The 17,149-nt window shown below is 37.5% G+C and overlaps 2 protein-coding genes across 7 annotated transcripts in view; one reads left to right on the top strand and one right to left on the bottom strand.

The window, feature by feature from the left end:
- The window catches only part of MSL2 (MSL complex subunit 2), a 35,786-nt gene extending 27,991 nt beyond the window's left edge, over positions 1 to 7,795 (top strand). For all 3 annotated transcript variants that reach the window (XM_081302783.1, XM_081302784.1, XM_081302782.1), the window contains exon 2: positions 5,294 to 7,795. In XM_081302783.1, the coding sequence (XP_081158909.1) occupies positions 5,294 to 6,885 (1,592 nt within the window). In that variant the 3' untranslated portion in view covers positions 6,886 to 7,795. The remainder of the gene's footprint in view (positions 1 to 5,293) is intronic.
- Positions 7,796 to 11,863: 4,068 nt separating this feature from the next.
- Positions 11,864 to 17,149, bottom strand: part of PPP2R3A (protein phosphatase 2 regulatory subunit B''alpha) — a 168,559-nt gene continuing 163,273 nt past the window's right edge. For all 4 annotated transcript variants that reach the window (XM_081302778.1, XM_081302781.1, XM_081302779.1 and 1 more), the window contains one exon: positions 11,864 to 12,890. In XM_081302778.1, the coding sequence (XP_081158904.1) occupies positions 12,767 to 12,890 (124 nt within the window). In that variant the 3' untranslated portion in view covers positions 11,864 to 12,766. The remainder of the gene's footprint in view (positions 12,891 to 17,149) is intronic.

Below are 17,149 nucleotides of genomic sequence, written 5' to 3'. Positions count from 1 at the left end.
TCCTGTATGATTCTACCATTTTACATCGCACCATTAATACACAAATTGCTCCACATTTTATTTATTTATTTTATTTATTTTTTCTAGTTGGACACAATACCTTTATTTCACTTATTTTTATGTGGTGCTGAGGATTGAACCCAGGGTCTCACATGTGCGAGGCGAGCGCTCTACCTCTGAGCCACAACTCCAGCCTCTCCACATTTTTTTTAAAATTTTATTTTTTTATGCCAATTGCTTTTTTTTTTTAAGAGAGAGCAAGAGAGGAGAGAGAGAGAGAATTTTTAATATTTATTTTTTAGTTCTTGGCGGACACAGCATCTTTGTTTTGTATGTGGTGCTGAGGATCGAACCGGGCCGCACGCATGCCAGGCGAGCGCGCTACCGCTTGAGCCACATCCCCAGCCCGCCTCTCCACATTTTAATCAACTCTTTGTGTTGCCCTTTGGAATTTAGCGGTTCTAATGGGTATGTAGAAGTATCATAGATTATTTATTTATTTTTTTATATTTATTTTTTAGTTTTTGGCGGACACATCTTTGTTTGCTTGTGGTGCTGAGGATCGAACCCGGGCCGCACGCATGCCAGGCAAGCACGCTACCGCTTGAGCCACATCCCCAGCCCCCTCTTATAGATTATTTAAATTTTAAATAAAAAATATTTTTCCTGAAAAATATTGAGCATATTTTATGCTGATATGGGTCATTTGTATATTTTCTTTGGTGAAATGCTTATTCAGATCTCTTGCCTACTTTTGTTTTATTTTTTTGGGGTGCTGGGAATTGAACCTGGTGCATGGGAGGCAGGTGCTCTACATCCCCAGCCCTATCTTGCCGCCTTCTTTTTTTTTTTTTCTTCATATTTTGTTTTAGTTGTAGATGGACACACTGCCTTTATTTTTATGTGTTGCTGAGGATTGAACCCAGCATGTGCTCTACTGCTGAGTCACAATTCCAGCCCCGATCTTGCCTACTTTTAAAATTGAATTATCTTACTGATTTGTAGGAAGTTTTTTTTTGTTGTTGTTGTTGTTACTCTTTGTCAGATATGTGATTTGTGAATATTTTCTCCCATCTTGTTGCTATTTTTTTTTTTCATTTTCTTAGTGGTGATTTTTGAAGCACAAGTTTTTATTTTTGGGGAAATATATTTTATTTTTTTTTTTCTTTTGTTGATTGTGCATTTGGCATCACATCTAAAAATGCTTTGCCCTATTTTAAGCTATGAAGATTTTTCTCATGTTTCTTCCAGAATTTTAAAAATTTTCCTCTGACATTTAGGCCTGTGATCATTTTGAAATTAATTTTTGTATATGTTATAAGGTAAAGGTCTAATTTTGTGATTTTTTTTTTTCCTTAAAGCTTTTGGATATCAAATTCTCCTGTATGATATTGAATCTACTCTCATTTCCAGTGAATTCTCTTGGTGCCTTAAGAATTCTCTTGTCACATTCTTGTTACACAAATCACTTGACCATAAACGCAATAAGAATTTCTTTCTGGACTCCCAGTTTTTGGGATCTATATGTTTGTACTTTGACTGTTACCACACTTTTTTTTTTTTTTGATCGAACCCACAGGCACTTAATCACTGAGCCACATACCTAGCCTTACCCACCTTTTTTACATATTATTTTAGAGACAATCTCACTGAGTTGCTTGAACTCACGATCTTCCTGCCTCAACCTCCTAAGCACAGGGATTGCAGGTGTGCACTGCCATACCCATCTCTGTTACTACACTTCTTGATTAATGTGCTTTATAGTAAAATTTGGAATCTGGTAGTATAAGTTCTCCAATTTTGGTTTTCAGAGTTCTTTGGCTATCTTAAGGTCCTTTGTGATATCATGTGAATCTTAGAATCAGCTTCTCCCTTGTCTTAGGGGGGAAAAAGCACCCTGAGATCTTGAATTTACAGATTGACTTGGGGAAGATTGCAATTTTGACAATATTGAGAATACAGTTATCTCTAGATTTTTTTTTTTACTAATTTCTTTCATCAGTGTTCTGTGGTAATGAATGTGGAATTCTTGTGTATTGTTTGTGCTGTGACCTTGCTAAACTCATTTGTTGCATTTATTGGTTCAAATAGTTTTTGTGTATAAATTTTTTGTTTTGATTCTCTTTATATAGGATCCTGTAATCAGTTACTAAGACAGTTTCAAGTCTTTTCCAACTGGATTCCTTGGGGTTTTTTTTTTTTACCCTTACTGCACTAATGAGAATCTTGAGTATAATTTTGAATAGACGTGGCAAAAGCAGGCACTCTTTCCTTGTTCCTGATCTTTGGGAGTGCAGAATAATTTATATTTCACCTTTTAAAGTATGATGATGGCTGTAGGTTAAAGAATTCTAGTTTAAAGTCTTTATATCTATGGATGGCTATTGGATTATTTATTGCTTGATTCTATTTACTGTTTTATTATGGGTTTTTGTGTCTACCTTCATGAGGGATTTTTGTATTTTCTCATGTGGATTTCAGTAGTTAACTAGCTTAAAGAATAAGTTGGGAAGTGTTTTCTCCCATTTATTTAAAGTTAAAAAATAAATTTATTAGAATTTACCAGTGAGGGCAGTTAGTCCTAGAGTTTTGTTTTGAGGTATATTTTAAGATACTATTCCTTTCTTATCCTTTTTAGTTTTGGTTGTTATTATTTTGCACCTGTGTGTGGAGCGGGTGCTGTATTGGGGATTGAACCAAGGTGCACTCTGCCATTGAATTATATCCCCAGTGGTTTTTAGTTTGAGATAGGGTCTTATTGGGTTTCCCAGGCTGGCCTCAAACTTGGAATCCTCCTGTGTCAGCCTCTGTTAAATTGCTATTTCAATTTCTTCAGAAAGGTTTATTCAGGTTTGAAATTTTTAAGTGAGTCAGCTGGGCTTGGTGGTGCATGCCTGCTATCCCAGCAAATTGGGAGGCTGGGGCAGGAGGATCACAAGTTTGAGGCCAGTACCAACAATTTCGTAAGACTCTGTCTTCAAATAAAAAATGATTTTCTTAATTTTTAAAATTTCTATAGGGTCCTAGTAATTATTCCCTACTCTCCTTCCTGGTTTTGGTACTTTGTACCTCCTCTCTCATTTTCAGTCTTTTTTTTTTTTCCTTAATTTTTAAGCCTTTTTAAAAAATATATATTTGTTTTTTGGTTGGACACAATATCTTTATTTATTTATTTTTATGTGGTGCTGAGGATTGAACCCAGGGCCTCGCATGTGCTAGGCGAGTACTCTACAGCTGAGCCACAACCCCAGTGCAGCCTTTTTTTATTTTTTGAGGCAGTCTCGCTAAGTTGCCCAGGCTAACCTCAAACCTGGGATCCTCCTGCCTCAGCTTGCTGAGTTGGTTACAGGGATGTGCCACCAAGCCCAGCTTGATTTGTAATTTTTGTTGTGGTCAGAACATTGTTTGTATGATTCATGAGAAAAGAGGTTTTGGATTAACTGTGTGAATCATTTGTCTAAATAGGGAACCAAGGAACAGTTGCTGCTTTGGGAAGTAAGGATGGAAACAGGGATTGGAATTTAGTTGGTTTATAATGTATGGGACACTTATAATTTGAGAGTTGTCCCAAGTGTCACTTTTAAACTATATTGTTTAAAATATAGTTTAAAATATATTGTTGTGCTTAGAATACTTGTGGTTTATGGATGGGCGTGGAGGTGCACACCTATAATCTCAAGGTTCGGGAGGCTGAGATAGGAGGATGTGAGTTCAAAGCTAGCCTCAGCCACAATGAGGTGCTAAGCAACTCAGTGAGACCCTGTCTCTAAATAAAATACAATAGAGGATTGGGGATGTGGTTCATTGGTTGAGTGTCCTGCCCTGAGTTCAATCCCCGGTACACCCGCCCAAAATAATATTTATGATTTATGACTATGGTCATTTTATTTTGAATTCTTCTGTAAGAATTGGAGTCCACTGTTATGCTCTGTTTACTTTTTTCCTTTAGCAAGTTTAAATATAATTTTTTCTCCATTTCGTTCTTTGTATAAGATTTAGTTGAATAGTACTCTTTAACTACATTTTGATTTTCTCTTTTCATTACGTTTATGAAGTATGTATAATAAAAGCTGGTTGAAGGGCCGGTGTTGTTGCTCAGCGGTAGAGCACTTGCCTAGCAGTGTGAGGTGCTGGGTTCGATTCTCAGCACCATATAAAAGTAAAGAAGTAAAGTATCTGGGGCTGGGGCTCAGCTGTAGCAGTAGTGCAGTTGCCTGGCATGTGCGAGGCACTGGGTTCAGTTCTCAGCACCATATATAAATAAAGGTCTATCAACAACTAAAAAAATAAAACTAAAAAAATTAAAAAAAAAGAAATAAAGTATCTAACTCTAACTAAAGAAAAAAAAGCTGGTTAAAATAATATATTTTCTTTTGTGAAAATGTCTTTGTACTAATTGGTTAATGTTCTCAGACATTTTAAAAATGAAGGGACAAAATCTTTCTTGTTCATCTTTTCCCCATTGTCCAATATAAAATAATCATGATTTTGTTTAATATTTGATATTGCATTAGGTTGAGATTCCAGGGATTTTTAATTTTTTTTTTTTAAGAGAGAGTGAGAGAGGAGAGAGAGAGAGAGAGAGAGAGAGAGAGAGAGAGAGAGAGAATTTTTAATATTTATTTTTTAGTTCTCGGCGGACACAACATCTTCGTTGGTATGTGGTGCTGAGGATCGAACCCGGGCCGCACGCATGCCAGGCGAGCGCGCTACCGCTTGAGCCACATCCCCAGCCCTCCAGGGATTTTTAAAAAAAATATTTTTAGGTGTAGATGGACACAGTAACTTCCATTGATTGATTGATTGATTGATGGTGCCCAGTGTTTCACACATGCTAGGCAAGTGCTGTGCCACTGAGCCACAACCCCCAGCCTGAGTTTCCAAGGATTTTAAGCATAGTTTATATTTTTGGTAATTTCATCCCCCCACCTTTTTTGTTAAGTTGTAGGTGGACACAATGCCTTTATTTTTATTTATTTTAATGTAGTGCTGAGGATCAAACCCATTGCCTCACCTGTGCTAGATGAGCACTCTACCACTGAGCCACAACCCCAGCCCCTCACCTCTAACTTATTAATAGCTTTTGGAGAGAAGAGGAGAATCAGGAAAGATCATATTTTGAGATAAAGGAATATATCATGGAAATGAAGTGAACTATTGAGTATTTTTCCATTTCTTTTCAAATATGTTTTTGTTGTCTGGTGAGTTTAACTCATCTAGATTAATGTCTTGTTAACTTCAGTATGTGAAACTGTGGATTTATTTTACTAAAATTTTTGCTTTCCTCCCTCAGGACATTTGCTGCAAGATCCTATTGCACCCACCAACTCCACCTGCCAACACTATGTCTGCAAAACTTGTAAAGGCAAGAAAATGATGATGAAACCTTCATGTAGCTGGTGCAAAGACTATGAGCAGTTTGAGGAAAATAAGCAGTTAAGCATCTTAGTGAACTGCTACAAAAAACTATGTGAATATATAACACAGACTACGTTGGCACGGGATATAATAGAAGCAGTCGACTGTTCTTCTGATATTTTGGCTTTGCTTAATGATGGATCATTGTTTTGTGAGGAGACAGAAAAACCCTCAGATTCATCCTTTACTTTGTGTTTGACACATTCCCCTTTACCTTCAACCTCAGAACCCACAACTGATCCTCAAGCTAGTTTATCTCCTATGTCTGAAGGCACCCTCAGCATTGCTATTGGCAGTTCTGTTATCAATGGTTTGCCTACTTATAATGGGCTTTCAATAGATAGATTTGGTATAAATATTCCTTCACCTGAACATTCAAATACGATCGATGTATGTAATACTGTTGACATAAAAACTGAGGATCTATCTGACAGCCTACCACCTGTCTGTGATGCGGTAGCCACTGATTTATGCTCCACAGGCATTGATATCTGCAGTTTCAGTGAAGATATTAAACCTGGTGACTCTCTCTTACTGAGTGTTGAGGAAGTACTCCGCAGCTTAGAAACTGTTTCAAATACAGATGTTTGTTGTCCTAATTTGCAGCCGAACTTGGAAGCCACTGTATCCAATGGACCTTTTTTGCAGCTTTCTTCCCAGTCTCTTAGCCATAATGTTTTTATGTCCACCAGTCCTGCACTTCATGGGTTATCATGTACAGCAGCAACTCCGAAGGTAGCAAAATTGAATAGAAAACGATCTAGATCAGAAAGCGACAGTGAGAAAGTTCAGCCACTTCCAATTTCTACCATCATCCGAGGCCCAACACTGGGGGCATCTGCTCCTGTTACGGTGAAACGGGAGAACAAAATTTCTCTTCAACCTATAGCAACTGTTCCCAATGGAGGCACGACACCCAAAATCAGTAAAACTGTACTTTTATCTACTAAAAGCATGAAAAAGAGTCATGAACATGGATCCAAGAAATCTCACTCTAAAACCAAGCCAGGTATTCTAAAAAAAGACAAAGCAGTAAAGGAAAAGATTCCTAGTCATCATTTTATGCCGGGAAGCCCTACCAAGACGGTGTACAAAAAGCCCCAGGAAAAGAAAGGGTGTAAATGTGGGCGTGCTACTCAAAATCCAAGTGTTCTTACATGCCGAGGCCAACGCTGCCCTTGCTACTCTAACCGCAAAGCCTGCTTAGATTGTATTTGTCGTGGCTGCCAAAACTCCTATATGGCCAACGGGGAGAAGAAGCTGGAGGCATTTGCCGTGCCAGAAAAGGCCTTGGAGCAGACCAGGCTCACTTTGGGCATTAATGTAACTAGCATTGCAGTGCGTAACGCTAGTACCAGCACCAGTGTAATTAATGTCACAGGGTCCCCAGTAACAACGTTTTTAGCTGCCAGTACACACGATGATAAAAGTTTGGATGAAGCTATAGACATGAGATTCGACTGTTAAATCAGTGGGTCTTTAAACCTACCTCTGGTAGGGAAATAGCTACAGTTTTACGGCAGCTATGGTTCTGTTGGTATAACTTGCCGGAGCTCCTGCATATAGATCACTTGTATCAAGTGTTTTCATTGCTAAGTTATATGTGTTAGTGTCGGGGAAATAGTTTGCAGATAATGGAGGAGTAACCCTACAACTATATGTCCTTAGTTCTTACAGAACCTCATAGTTTGAGAACAAATGCTGATGCAACTGATTTATACAAAATGAACTTTGGCAAGGAAAATAACATTAACCTCATTGTTTATGGTCATGCTTTGTGCATAATCAAAGTTTATGATTAAGTGTAAGGAAGTGGTATCTAGTCAGTTCATAAAGATTGTGCTAATTTTTTTGTGGAAATGTAGCCATTAGTTTATTCAGGAGACTCAGTGCTGCCTTCAGATGCCCCATTGTTTCTCCTGTTGTAAAGCTGATGTGTCCAGCTCAACCTTTGTGCTGACATCATACCATTTCTGATCATGAAAATTGGCTACTGGTGTATGTAGCAGTTCTTAAATCAGCAGTATTATGAAAGAAAATTTGCCCCTCATTAGAATGTTTAAGAAAACTGTCTTTTAAAAAAGTGAACAAATTCAGTCAGACTGCAAATATTTAGCTGTTTATACTCCAAAACTACAAGTTGAGCCTCCTTTCTAGTAAAGACTGACTAATTTCTAGGGAAAAAAATTCTAACTCCTACCTTCATTTTGTGCAATGTTCCAATTGGATAAATGAAGAGCAGTTTTATTCTGAAGGAGGTAATTGAATTTAGACTATATATAATAAGAGAATTTTTAAAAAATTATAAAGATTTTATTTTGAAATTGGGATTTGTTTAAAATAATTTTGGAATAATGCCCCCAAACTTATCCAGATTCATGCATTATACTTATTGCCATTGGCTGCTGCTTTGATTTCTCTTTCCTCTGTTTATTTGCCACAGACTTTATTTTGAATATGCTCCTATTTTTTTAGGGTGCTATTCATTAATAAGGCTTCTCTATTGAGGCCTACTAAAAATGCCTTTTTATGAAGCCTGTGCATTTAGGTAGGTTTGAAGCTAGGAGGATTTCCTTTAGAATGCTCTTTTGCATGTAAAGCACAAACCGTGTTTCAGTTTAAATGTACTTCTTCCCTTTAATTTTTACTGGGAAGATAAACATTCTGTTGAAGGGAAATCTAGTCAGTTGCTTGAAAGAGCACAGTCCAAGAAAAACAAGGACTGACTAGGTGTAAAGAAATAACCTTATGATTTTAAAGAAGAGTTGCTGCTTTGACAGTGCTTATTTAAAGAAAAATACTGCTGGAAAAGTTCCAATTTCTACTGCGTTCACCATCTCTAGTGAGATCTGACATATGTTGAAGTTGTTTTGATTTGGCACACAGCATGTTCAATGATGGTTACTCGCCTAGTACAAGATATGGAGAAGAAACCTTTGGACACAGAGCAGATGACACCTCCTTCTGTTTTGTAGTGTATCCTGGTGTCATTTTCTGTGAATGTGGTCAGGTAGAATTGTTTCTGTTGTTGTTGGGCTTTTTTTTTTTTTTTTTTTTTTTTGGTCTCTTTTTGGTGGGGTGGGGGTGGGCTAAAGCCATAGGAAGAAAAATGTGATGTATGTGTCCAGTATGTACTATTTTGTTTTTGTTTTGCAAGAAGAGTTGAACTATTTTTGATAACAAGAGTAAATGGTGGAAAATGCTTCTTAGTTGTCTTGTCTTTATTTGCTTTCCAAGTTTTGGAATTTTATTTAATTCCTTTAAGTGTTAGCAGTGTTTATGAAACATGTATTTACCTAAAGTTTGTAACAGTTTTGTGTTGAACCCAGATACCCTGCTATATAAACTTGTAAATCTGTTCTTTATTCACTAATGATCACTGCAAAAATGACTAGAAATGATATTGTACAACACATGGATGAGTAGGATATATTTTGCAAATCTCCCAAACTTTCCTAATATTATGATCTTAAAATTCTTGAAGTACTTTATTCTTTCCCAACTTTGATAATATAATATTAATTTTGTGTTTTTTGATGCATGGGAGGTTGGCAATATAGACAAAGTGGAAATCATTAGTATGTGAGGACCTTGATTGTTATGTAATATTGCCAATGATGAATTCAGGTTGTTTTTAGCACAAGTTTTCTCTTTTTTATGCTGGTATTCTCACTGCCACATTTTTGGAAACCTGTATTACACCTTAAATCTATCAATAAATGATAGTTTTCTAATTCTATGTTGTAGAATACTGAGGAATTTGGGATAGCATGCTCTGAATGGTCTGTTAATTTGGGGAAGTGTAAATAATTACAGTGCCTTGGTTTTATTTCTTTCTTTATACTACAAGTATTTAGGAATGCTGACCAATGACTAGGGAATTACTAAAGTAACTGGATTTACTTCATCAGGATATGAAACTACGAGAAAAAGAACAGCATTTATTATGGCATGTCTTCAATGTTAAAGCTGGACAGAATGCAATTATTTTAGTTATTTTTATGTGGTGTTAACGATTGAACCTAGTGCCTCAACACATGCTAGGCAAGGACTCTGTCATTGAGCTATGGTCCCAGCCCTTCAATGTTCTTTTGAGTCCTTAAATAATAGTTTTAGAGCTGACAGTTTATCTTTTTGATTAGCCTTCATTAAATGTACATTTCTATGCAGAGATGCAGTTTGGTTCTAAGATAGAGAATTCCTTTTATTTCATCGTGTCCTTTGTTTTTCTAAATGATTCAATGGCAACTTTGCTGAAGAAAAGTAAAAGTTTTACCATAGATGAGAAAACTGTCCTTTTTCATACCATCGGTAACAAATGCTTTTTAACAAGTGCTTTAGAAAATAGTAAGTTCCAAAGTTTAGTGTCTGGATCTAACACTTTGTTGTTTATATATATTTATATAAATTTATATATTTTCCCTTAAAAATTATACATGATAGGTAAGGCTTGAAGTCCTGATTCCTCTGAACCCCTCACTCCCAAACCCCGATTCCTGTCCCCAAAGGAAAGCACTTCTCAGGTTGAGATATCCTTCTACACCTTTGTTCATAGTGTTCTCAGGGATTCAAAGAGTTACTTTCAAAAACTGAGGCTTGTTTACAGCATTACTTTTTCACACATAAATGAGTTGTAAGTGAGCAAAACCAGAAATTGATTATCTTAGTGAAACATGATTCATATTTGACAACTTTATTTAGCTTTGTGAAAAGGGAAAAACAAAAGACATGCAGCCTTCTCCACTCAAAACACACCTTAACATTTTCAAAAGCTGAGCAAATGACTGATCAGTCTAAAGTTTTATAAACACTCTGAATGGTACACAGTGACAAGTAAGATGCAGGAAAATACACAAAATTTTATTAGTTTGATTACCTTGGCAATTATGCTATAAACTCATTAAATAGCTTTAAGGTAATGATAACTCTCAACCTAGTATTTTGTCAAGGGACCTGGGATATTGTAATGACTTGAAATTTCCAGTTTAGCAATAATGATTATATTTAGCATGATCTTTACAAGAAAGTCAATTATGTTTTATCCTAGTTCCCCAGAATTCACATTCCTTGAATTCAGCTCTAAGAAAGGAGTACAATGAAATACATGCATATAATTCTTAAAGAAAATGTGATAATTTGAAGAACCCAAATTAAACTATCCTATATTGGGATGGTGTTGCTAGTAGTACATTTTCATTCTGAAAATTTCTTTTGGGATAATAGACTTTTAAAACCAAATACTGACCCAAGCAAAAGCTAGAGAACTTGAGTAACAAAAAACAAGATAAAAAAAGTGAAGTCAAATAATTTGAAAAATATATATTAATTTTTGTTTTTTGGTACCAAGGATTGAACCCAGGGGTGTTTAACCATTAAGCTACATCCTCAGTCCTTTTTATTTTTTATTTTGAGGTATGGTCTTGCTAAGTTGCTTAGGGCCTCACTAAGTTGCTGAGGCTGGCCTTGAATTTGTGATCCTTCTGCCTCAGCCTCCCATGCTGCTGGGATTACAGGTTAGTGCCACCATGCCTGGAGGGAAAAAACATATTGCACAACTGAATTTAGTTATACTTTTTGGTGAGGGTCAGAAAGTTTAGGTCATTATGGACAACAAACCTGTAAACCATGTTTAGTTTCCTAAAATATTACTTCCTTCCTTTTATACTTTTATCTGAAATTTAAAAAGTTTTCTTTTCCTGGTAAATGATGAATGAGATTGCTGGTAAATTTCATGTATCATAAATTATTGTGTGTTTGGGATAGTGTATGTGGTGTTTCCTAAAATTTCACTCATTTTTAAAACTATTAGCTGTAATAGTTATTTCTTTAGCTGTTTAATGGAAGATCAGTTCTAATCATGAATAAAATAACAAGAAACTGGGAGGACCTTTTGACAGGCAATATTGCTGTCTTACAGTATTAGTTGGTATGCACTTCCTAAATTCTCTTGTCTCTGCTTTTTGCTTGCCATATCCCACGGTTTTATTTCAGTCCTTAGCTTTTATAACCAGCAAGGGGAACCAAGGTGGAATTGAAAGGGAAGCTACTCCAACACTTTAAATGCTGGTTAAAAGAAAAAAAGTCTAGGGAAACTTGATGAACAGAAATATTAAAAAAGAAGCTTGGGTGGGGCTTCTTTTACTTGTGTCAGAAATACCCATCCTTTTAAGTAATTCTTTTCAATTTTGATCCTTCCTCCCATCCCCCTCCGTAGTGTAGGATTGGGCTGTACTGTGGCCACCTGAAAAATGTAGGATTCTGAAATGAACACATCTATCACTATGGTAAATAACAGCTTTCTTTTCATGGGTGCCATCACTGTTTTTCCATTTCTGTGAGGAATAATGAGGTGGATGAAAGCTGGTGAACAGTTTCAACACTGAAGTAAGGAATAATGTTTAAGGTTTTCCTTTTGGCCTCATTTAATACTCATTGCAGAAAGGAATACAGTAAGAATATTTATTTCATACAGTACATCATCATTTTAAGTCTTTGATTAGCTCTTCTGTAGAGTGAAGATAGGGCATCAATTAATTTGGAGATTAATATTATCATTTAATAGTTCTCTACAACTGTTAGATAAAAGGACCTTATTTTTTCAAGTATGAGTCATGAGTCAAATTCTGCACTTATGAAGATATTTTTTTCTTGATATTTTATGTAAAATCCACAGTCAGAATGGGGAGGTTGCCAGAGCTTGGAAGGCCCAGTGGTTACGATACCTGAGGATGTAAAGTGACTAGCAGTTTGGCAGGTTATTGTGAAATTAACATTGAACCAGGTTAATTCAAGATCTTTGAACTCCAGTACACAAGATTGAGTCTTTGAGATGTTTTGGCAGTGCTTTTTATTACTAGGGCTAAGTCAATTCTGGAGGCCCTTAATACTTGAAATTCAAGTTCCAGAATTAATTTTTGACTCAAGTTTTCTGCAAGTGAGTGTTTCTTCTAGGCTCCATAGGAGCCCTTAAGGGCCTCAGGGATGCTGGCCAACACTGAGGCAACTTCTGCTGCTGTGCAGAGAACTAATTGCTTGGCACTGTCCCAAGAGATCCTTGGTACATTCAGGGGTGTAGGTGCTGATTTGCAGACTTCGGAAGGTGATGGATGGCAGGCACATCCTTACGTTCACTTCCAAGGAAAGTTCTGCAAGAAGTTTCAGGCAAACTGGAGGAGTTGCCTAAGTTGAGGGTGTATCTATACCCACTGCTTAAAAGCATTTTAAAGTTCCCAGTGCAGATATACTCTTGGGAGAAATCAAAGCCTTTAAAAAGCAGTATGCAAACTAGGGCATCTCTTCACAAGAAAAGAGTATTTAAAATATCTTCCTTTTATGTAGTCATTGGCAGCTACTCTTCATCCACTGACTGAAGCTTTCCATGTTTCTCTGAAAGGCTTGAATTTATTTTATTGCCTTTGTTTCCAAATTCAGAGGGAGAGGCAGGTTCATCTGTTTCATAATCTTCAAAGGAGCTGAAAGAAAAAAGCAAAATTAAGTTGCTGAGTTTTGAAAAATGTTCTAATATTTGTGTAGAAGTCAATATATAAAATAGGAGGAGAAATAGCCTGAAGTACCCTCAGTTGCTAAATGGCGGCTGTAAACAACTGTGCTGTCCCAGAGATAACACTCTTAAGAGCAGAGACATTGTTCCTGTTCCTTAAAACTTAAGTCTCTGTTAGAATTCATAGAAAATGTACTATATGAATGAGGCTTTCCTTTACAGGCCTTGGTGGAAAAAAGCATTATGGATGGTGCCCGTAGGTTAAGGAGTGTTAGGAGCTTTACATGAATGTTTTACTCAAGTGGTTTCCACCCAGACTTAACACTTTCTCAACTGTTCGGCTGCTTTATAGTTTTCCTCCATAGCTTCCAATAAGCACATTCAGATGTGCAAGTGTGTGCACAGAGCATGCTAAAGCCCATTCATGGATTTCCTTCCATTGTGTTTTGCAGGACTCCACAGCACAGTTAGATGTTATTGCTGGAAAATTAACCTCTGCTCTCTTCATGTCTTCCATGCTGTCCCTGATATTTGCTTTAGGCAAAGATGACAAAATATCTTGTTGGATGATGGCTGCCTGAAGTTTTGAATTGATAAATATTCTGAGGCTTCATCTGAACCCAGAAGCATACGTACACATGGTCATTTACTTAAGTCTCTTTGAATTTGACATCATTGGCTTAGCCTTGTTACTTTTTGGAGGGACCTTCCACAACGTTTGAGCAGAAATTTCTGGATGTACAGTTAATAAAAAAGGTACCAAGGCCAACTAGTGATTTTTTTTTTTTCGGGGGGGGGGGTTGCTCGGGATCAAATCCAGGAAGACCTCATGTATGCTAGGCAAGTACTCTACCATTGAACTACATCCTTCTCTCTGGTCACACCCTTTCGGAAGAGGGGTCTCACTATGTTGCTCAGCCTGGCCTTGAACTACTTTGGCTCAAGTAATCCTCCCGTCTTCAGGGTTGATGGGACTACAAGCACCTACCATTGTGCCTGGCTCCTTTGAACAGAGATTAGAGGAGGTTAAACTTTAAAAAGCCTACCTGGTGTTTGGGAAATTGTTCCCTATGAATACCACCTTATGATACTATCAGAAATGAATAATCATTTTGCAACCATACTACAATTCCTGGTTTGTTTCCACTCCTATGTCCCTGTATCTTTGAGGCCTTAATGGAAGTGGATATGCTGGATGAGGCAGTTAGGAGGGTAAACTGCTCTAATAGGAGTTAGTTAAGTGGTGGGTGACAGAGCCTTCATTTTTGGGAACAAAATTCTCAAAAAGTTTAGTCGTAGGATGTAACACCATTTTCTGTCAGAAGGGAAAAAACATTTTCTTCTCCTTGGTGCATGAACATGATTCTGTAAGTTGTCAGTATCAACACAGGTCTGAGAATAAGAATTTTCAGAGTTGTCTGAAGTGAGACTCATTCAATAATATTTGAACTTTTGTTGCTAAGCATGAGCCAAATGCTAAAAATACAATGGGGGAAAGAGTGAACCAGCGCTGCTTCACAGCACTTGGAGTCTAGCGGAGGCAAATAGAAGACTGCTACTGATTTAGCTCTAGAGCATGGGTTTTGGACTCAGGACTCTACAATCTGTTCCAATCTGAATTTGCTCCATGTAACATTGAGTATATTACCCCCTCTACATCAGTTTTCTCAACTATTGAGTTCCTATTCCTCAGAATGCAGTGCAGATCAGGACGTGATAAACTTGACAAATGTTACCTACAATTTTTGTGATGAAGTACTGAAGCTTTTCAAAGCATGGCAGTGAGACCTAATCCTCTTTAAGGGGCAGGATTACAAATTTTTGTCTTATTTTGAGTAAAACGAGAATTGTAAATTCAAGGCCAGTCTGGGCAACTCAGTGAAACCCCGTCTTAAATAATAAAATAGGTCTTGGAATACAGCTCAGTGGTAGAGCACCCCTGTTCAATCACCAGTACTGCAAAATATAAAAATAAGGGAGTTCATCCATTGACTGTCCTTGAGATTCTCAACTGGGGTGATTTTGCTCCCAGGTGTCATTTGGTAATGTCTGGAGATACAGTTGATGATCAAAACTGGATGTGTCTTACTTGCACTAGTTACACCCAAGGATACTGCTAAACATCCTACAATATGCCAGAAATGTCTCTCGATGGAATTACCCAGATTAAAACATCAGTGCTATTGAGAAACCCAGCTCTACCCCTTTCCCTTCAGTGTCTGCAAGTGAGATTCTGGACTAAGTTCTCCTTTTGTACTTCCCTGGCAATCTACTCTCACCATGCTTTGCCCACCACTTATTCACCTATGGCTTCTCAGCTTTCTAAACTGAAGACCCCTTGAATCTAGCTGCCTACTAGATGGGTCTTTCAGGATGGCTGCTTCTACAAACCTGAACTCACCTTTCCTGCTGCCCTTTTTCTTCCTATTTTAATATTACCATTAACTCCTTGAAGCCAGAAACCTAGTTATCCCAAGTTCTTCCTCTTTCCCTTTTATTTCTTCAAATCCAGCCAGTTTCTTCTTTTAAAAAAATATATTTTTTTAGTTGCCAATGAATTTTTAACTTTGTTTATTCATATGTGGTGCTGAGGATCAAACCCAGGGAATCACACATGCTAGGCAAATGCTCTCTACCACTGAGCCACAACCCCAGCCCTCCAGCCCTTTCTGCTTCTTGTACCTCATAGACACAGTCCTGCTTCTTCCTTCCTATTGCCATGGACTTAGTGTAGCACACTGTACTTTCCTGCTTCGATTACTAGTTTCCTAACAATTGGTCCTCCATACTCTTTGCTACTGCCATACTAGGCTGTTAACCATGTTGGAAGGGTTATGGTCATATGCCATGTATATATTTTTGAATTGCTTGAAGTATCCATCTCTTTGGCTAACTGTTCATCTTTTCACCTGAGATGTCACTTGGGTTTCCTGAGTCCTTGCTTTTCGAGCTACCACTATCTATTATATAGATATCTGTAATGGCTTCCTTAATATTATTTTTGGTACTGGGGACTGAACCAAGGGGTTAGTTACCACTGAATTTTATCCCCAGCCCTTTTATTTATTTATTTATTTTTTAGAGAGGGGAGAGAGAGAGAGAGAGAGAGAGAGAGAGAGAGAGAGAGAGAGAGAGAGAGAACTTTTAATATTTATTTTTTTTTTAGTTCTCGGTGGACACAACATCTTTGTTGGTATGTGGTGCTGAGGATCGAACCCGGGCCGCACGCATGCCAGGCGAGCGCGCTACCGCTTGAGCCACATCCCCAGCCCCCCAGCCCTTTTATTTTGAGTCAGGTTCTCACTAAGTTGCAGGCCAGCCTTGAACTTAACAATCCTCCTCCCTCAGCTTCCTGAGTTTCTAGGATTATAGGCACAGATCACCATGCCTGACATGGCTTCTTTATTTCTCTTCATATTTCTATTCTTGCACCTCTGCCAATCAATCTATCAGAATAATCTTCGTTTGTGTGTGTGTGTGTGTGTGTGTGTATGTAATATATATATATATATATATATACACACACACACACACACACACACACACATATATATATTTAAAAATTTTTTTTTGTACCAAGGATTGAACCAGGGTTGCTTAACCACTGAGCCACATCCCCAGCAAACCCCCCTCTTTTTAATACATTTTAAAATATATTTATTTATTTTTATGTGGTACTGAGGATTGAACCCAGTGCCTCACACATACAGGCAAGTGCTCTGCTCTACCACTGAGCTACAACCCCAGCCCCTTTTAAATTATAATATATATATATATATATATATAATTATATATATTTTTTAAAAAATATTTATTTCTTTAGGTGTAGATGGACACAACACAATGCCTTTATTTTAATGTGGTGCTGAGGATCGAACCCGGGTCTCGCCTATGCTAGGGGAGCGCTCTACTGCTGAGCCACAATCCCAGCCCCTTAAATAATATTTTGAGACAGGGTCTTGCTAGGTTGCTTGGGGCCTTGCTAAGTTGCTAGCTTTCTTTTTTTTTTTTTTTCTTTTTTCCCTTTCTTTAAAGAGAGAGTGAGAGAGGAGAGAGAGAGAGAGAGAGAGAGAATTTTCAATATTTTTATATTCTAGTTCTCGGCGGACACAACATCCCCGTTGGCATGTGGTACTGAGGATCGAACCCGGGCCGCACGCACGCCAGGCGAGCACGCCACCACTTGAGCCACATCCCCAGCCCCAGTTGCTAGCTTTCAACTTGTGATTC

Source organism: Spermophilus citellus (genome assembly GCF_964194105.1).
Source record: "Spermophilus citellus genome assembly, chromosome: 7".
Lineage (NCBI taxonomy): Eukaryota > Metazoa > Chordata > Mammalia > Rodentia > Sciuridae > Spermophilus > Spermophilus citellus.
Note: the sequence above shows the minus strand (reverse complement) of the source record. Positions and strands in the feature narration are given on the sequence as shown.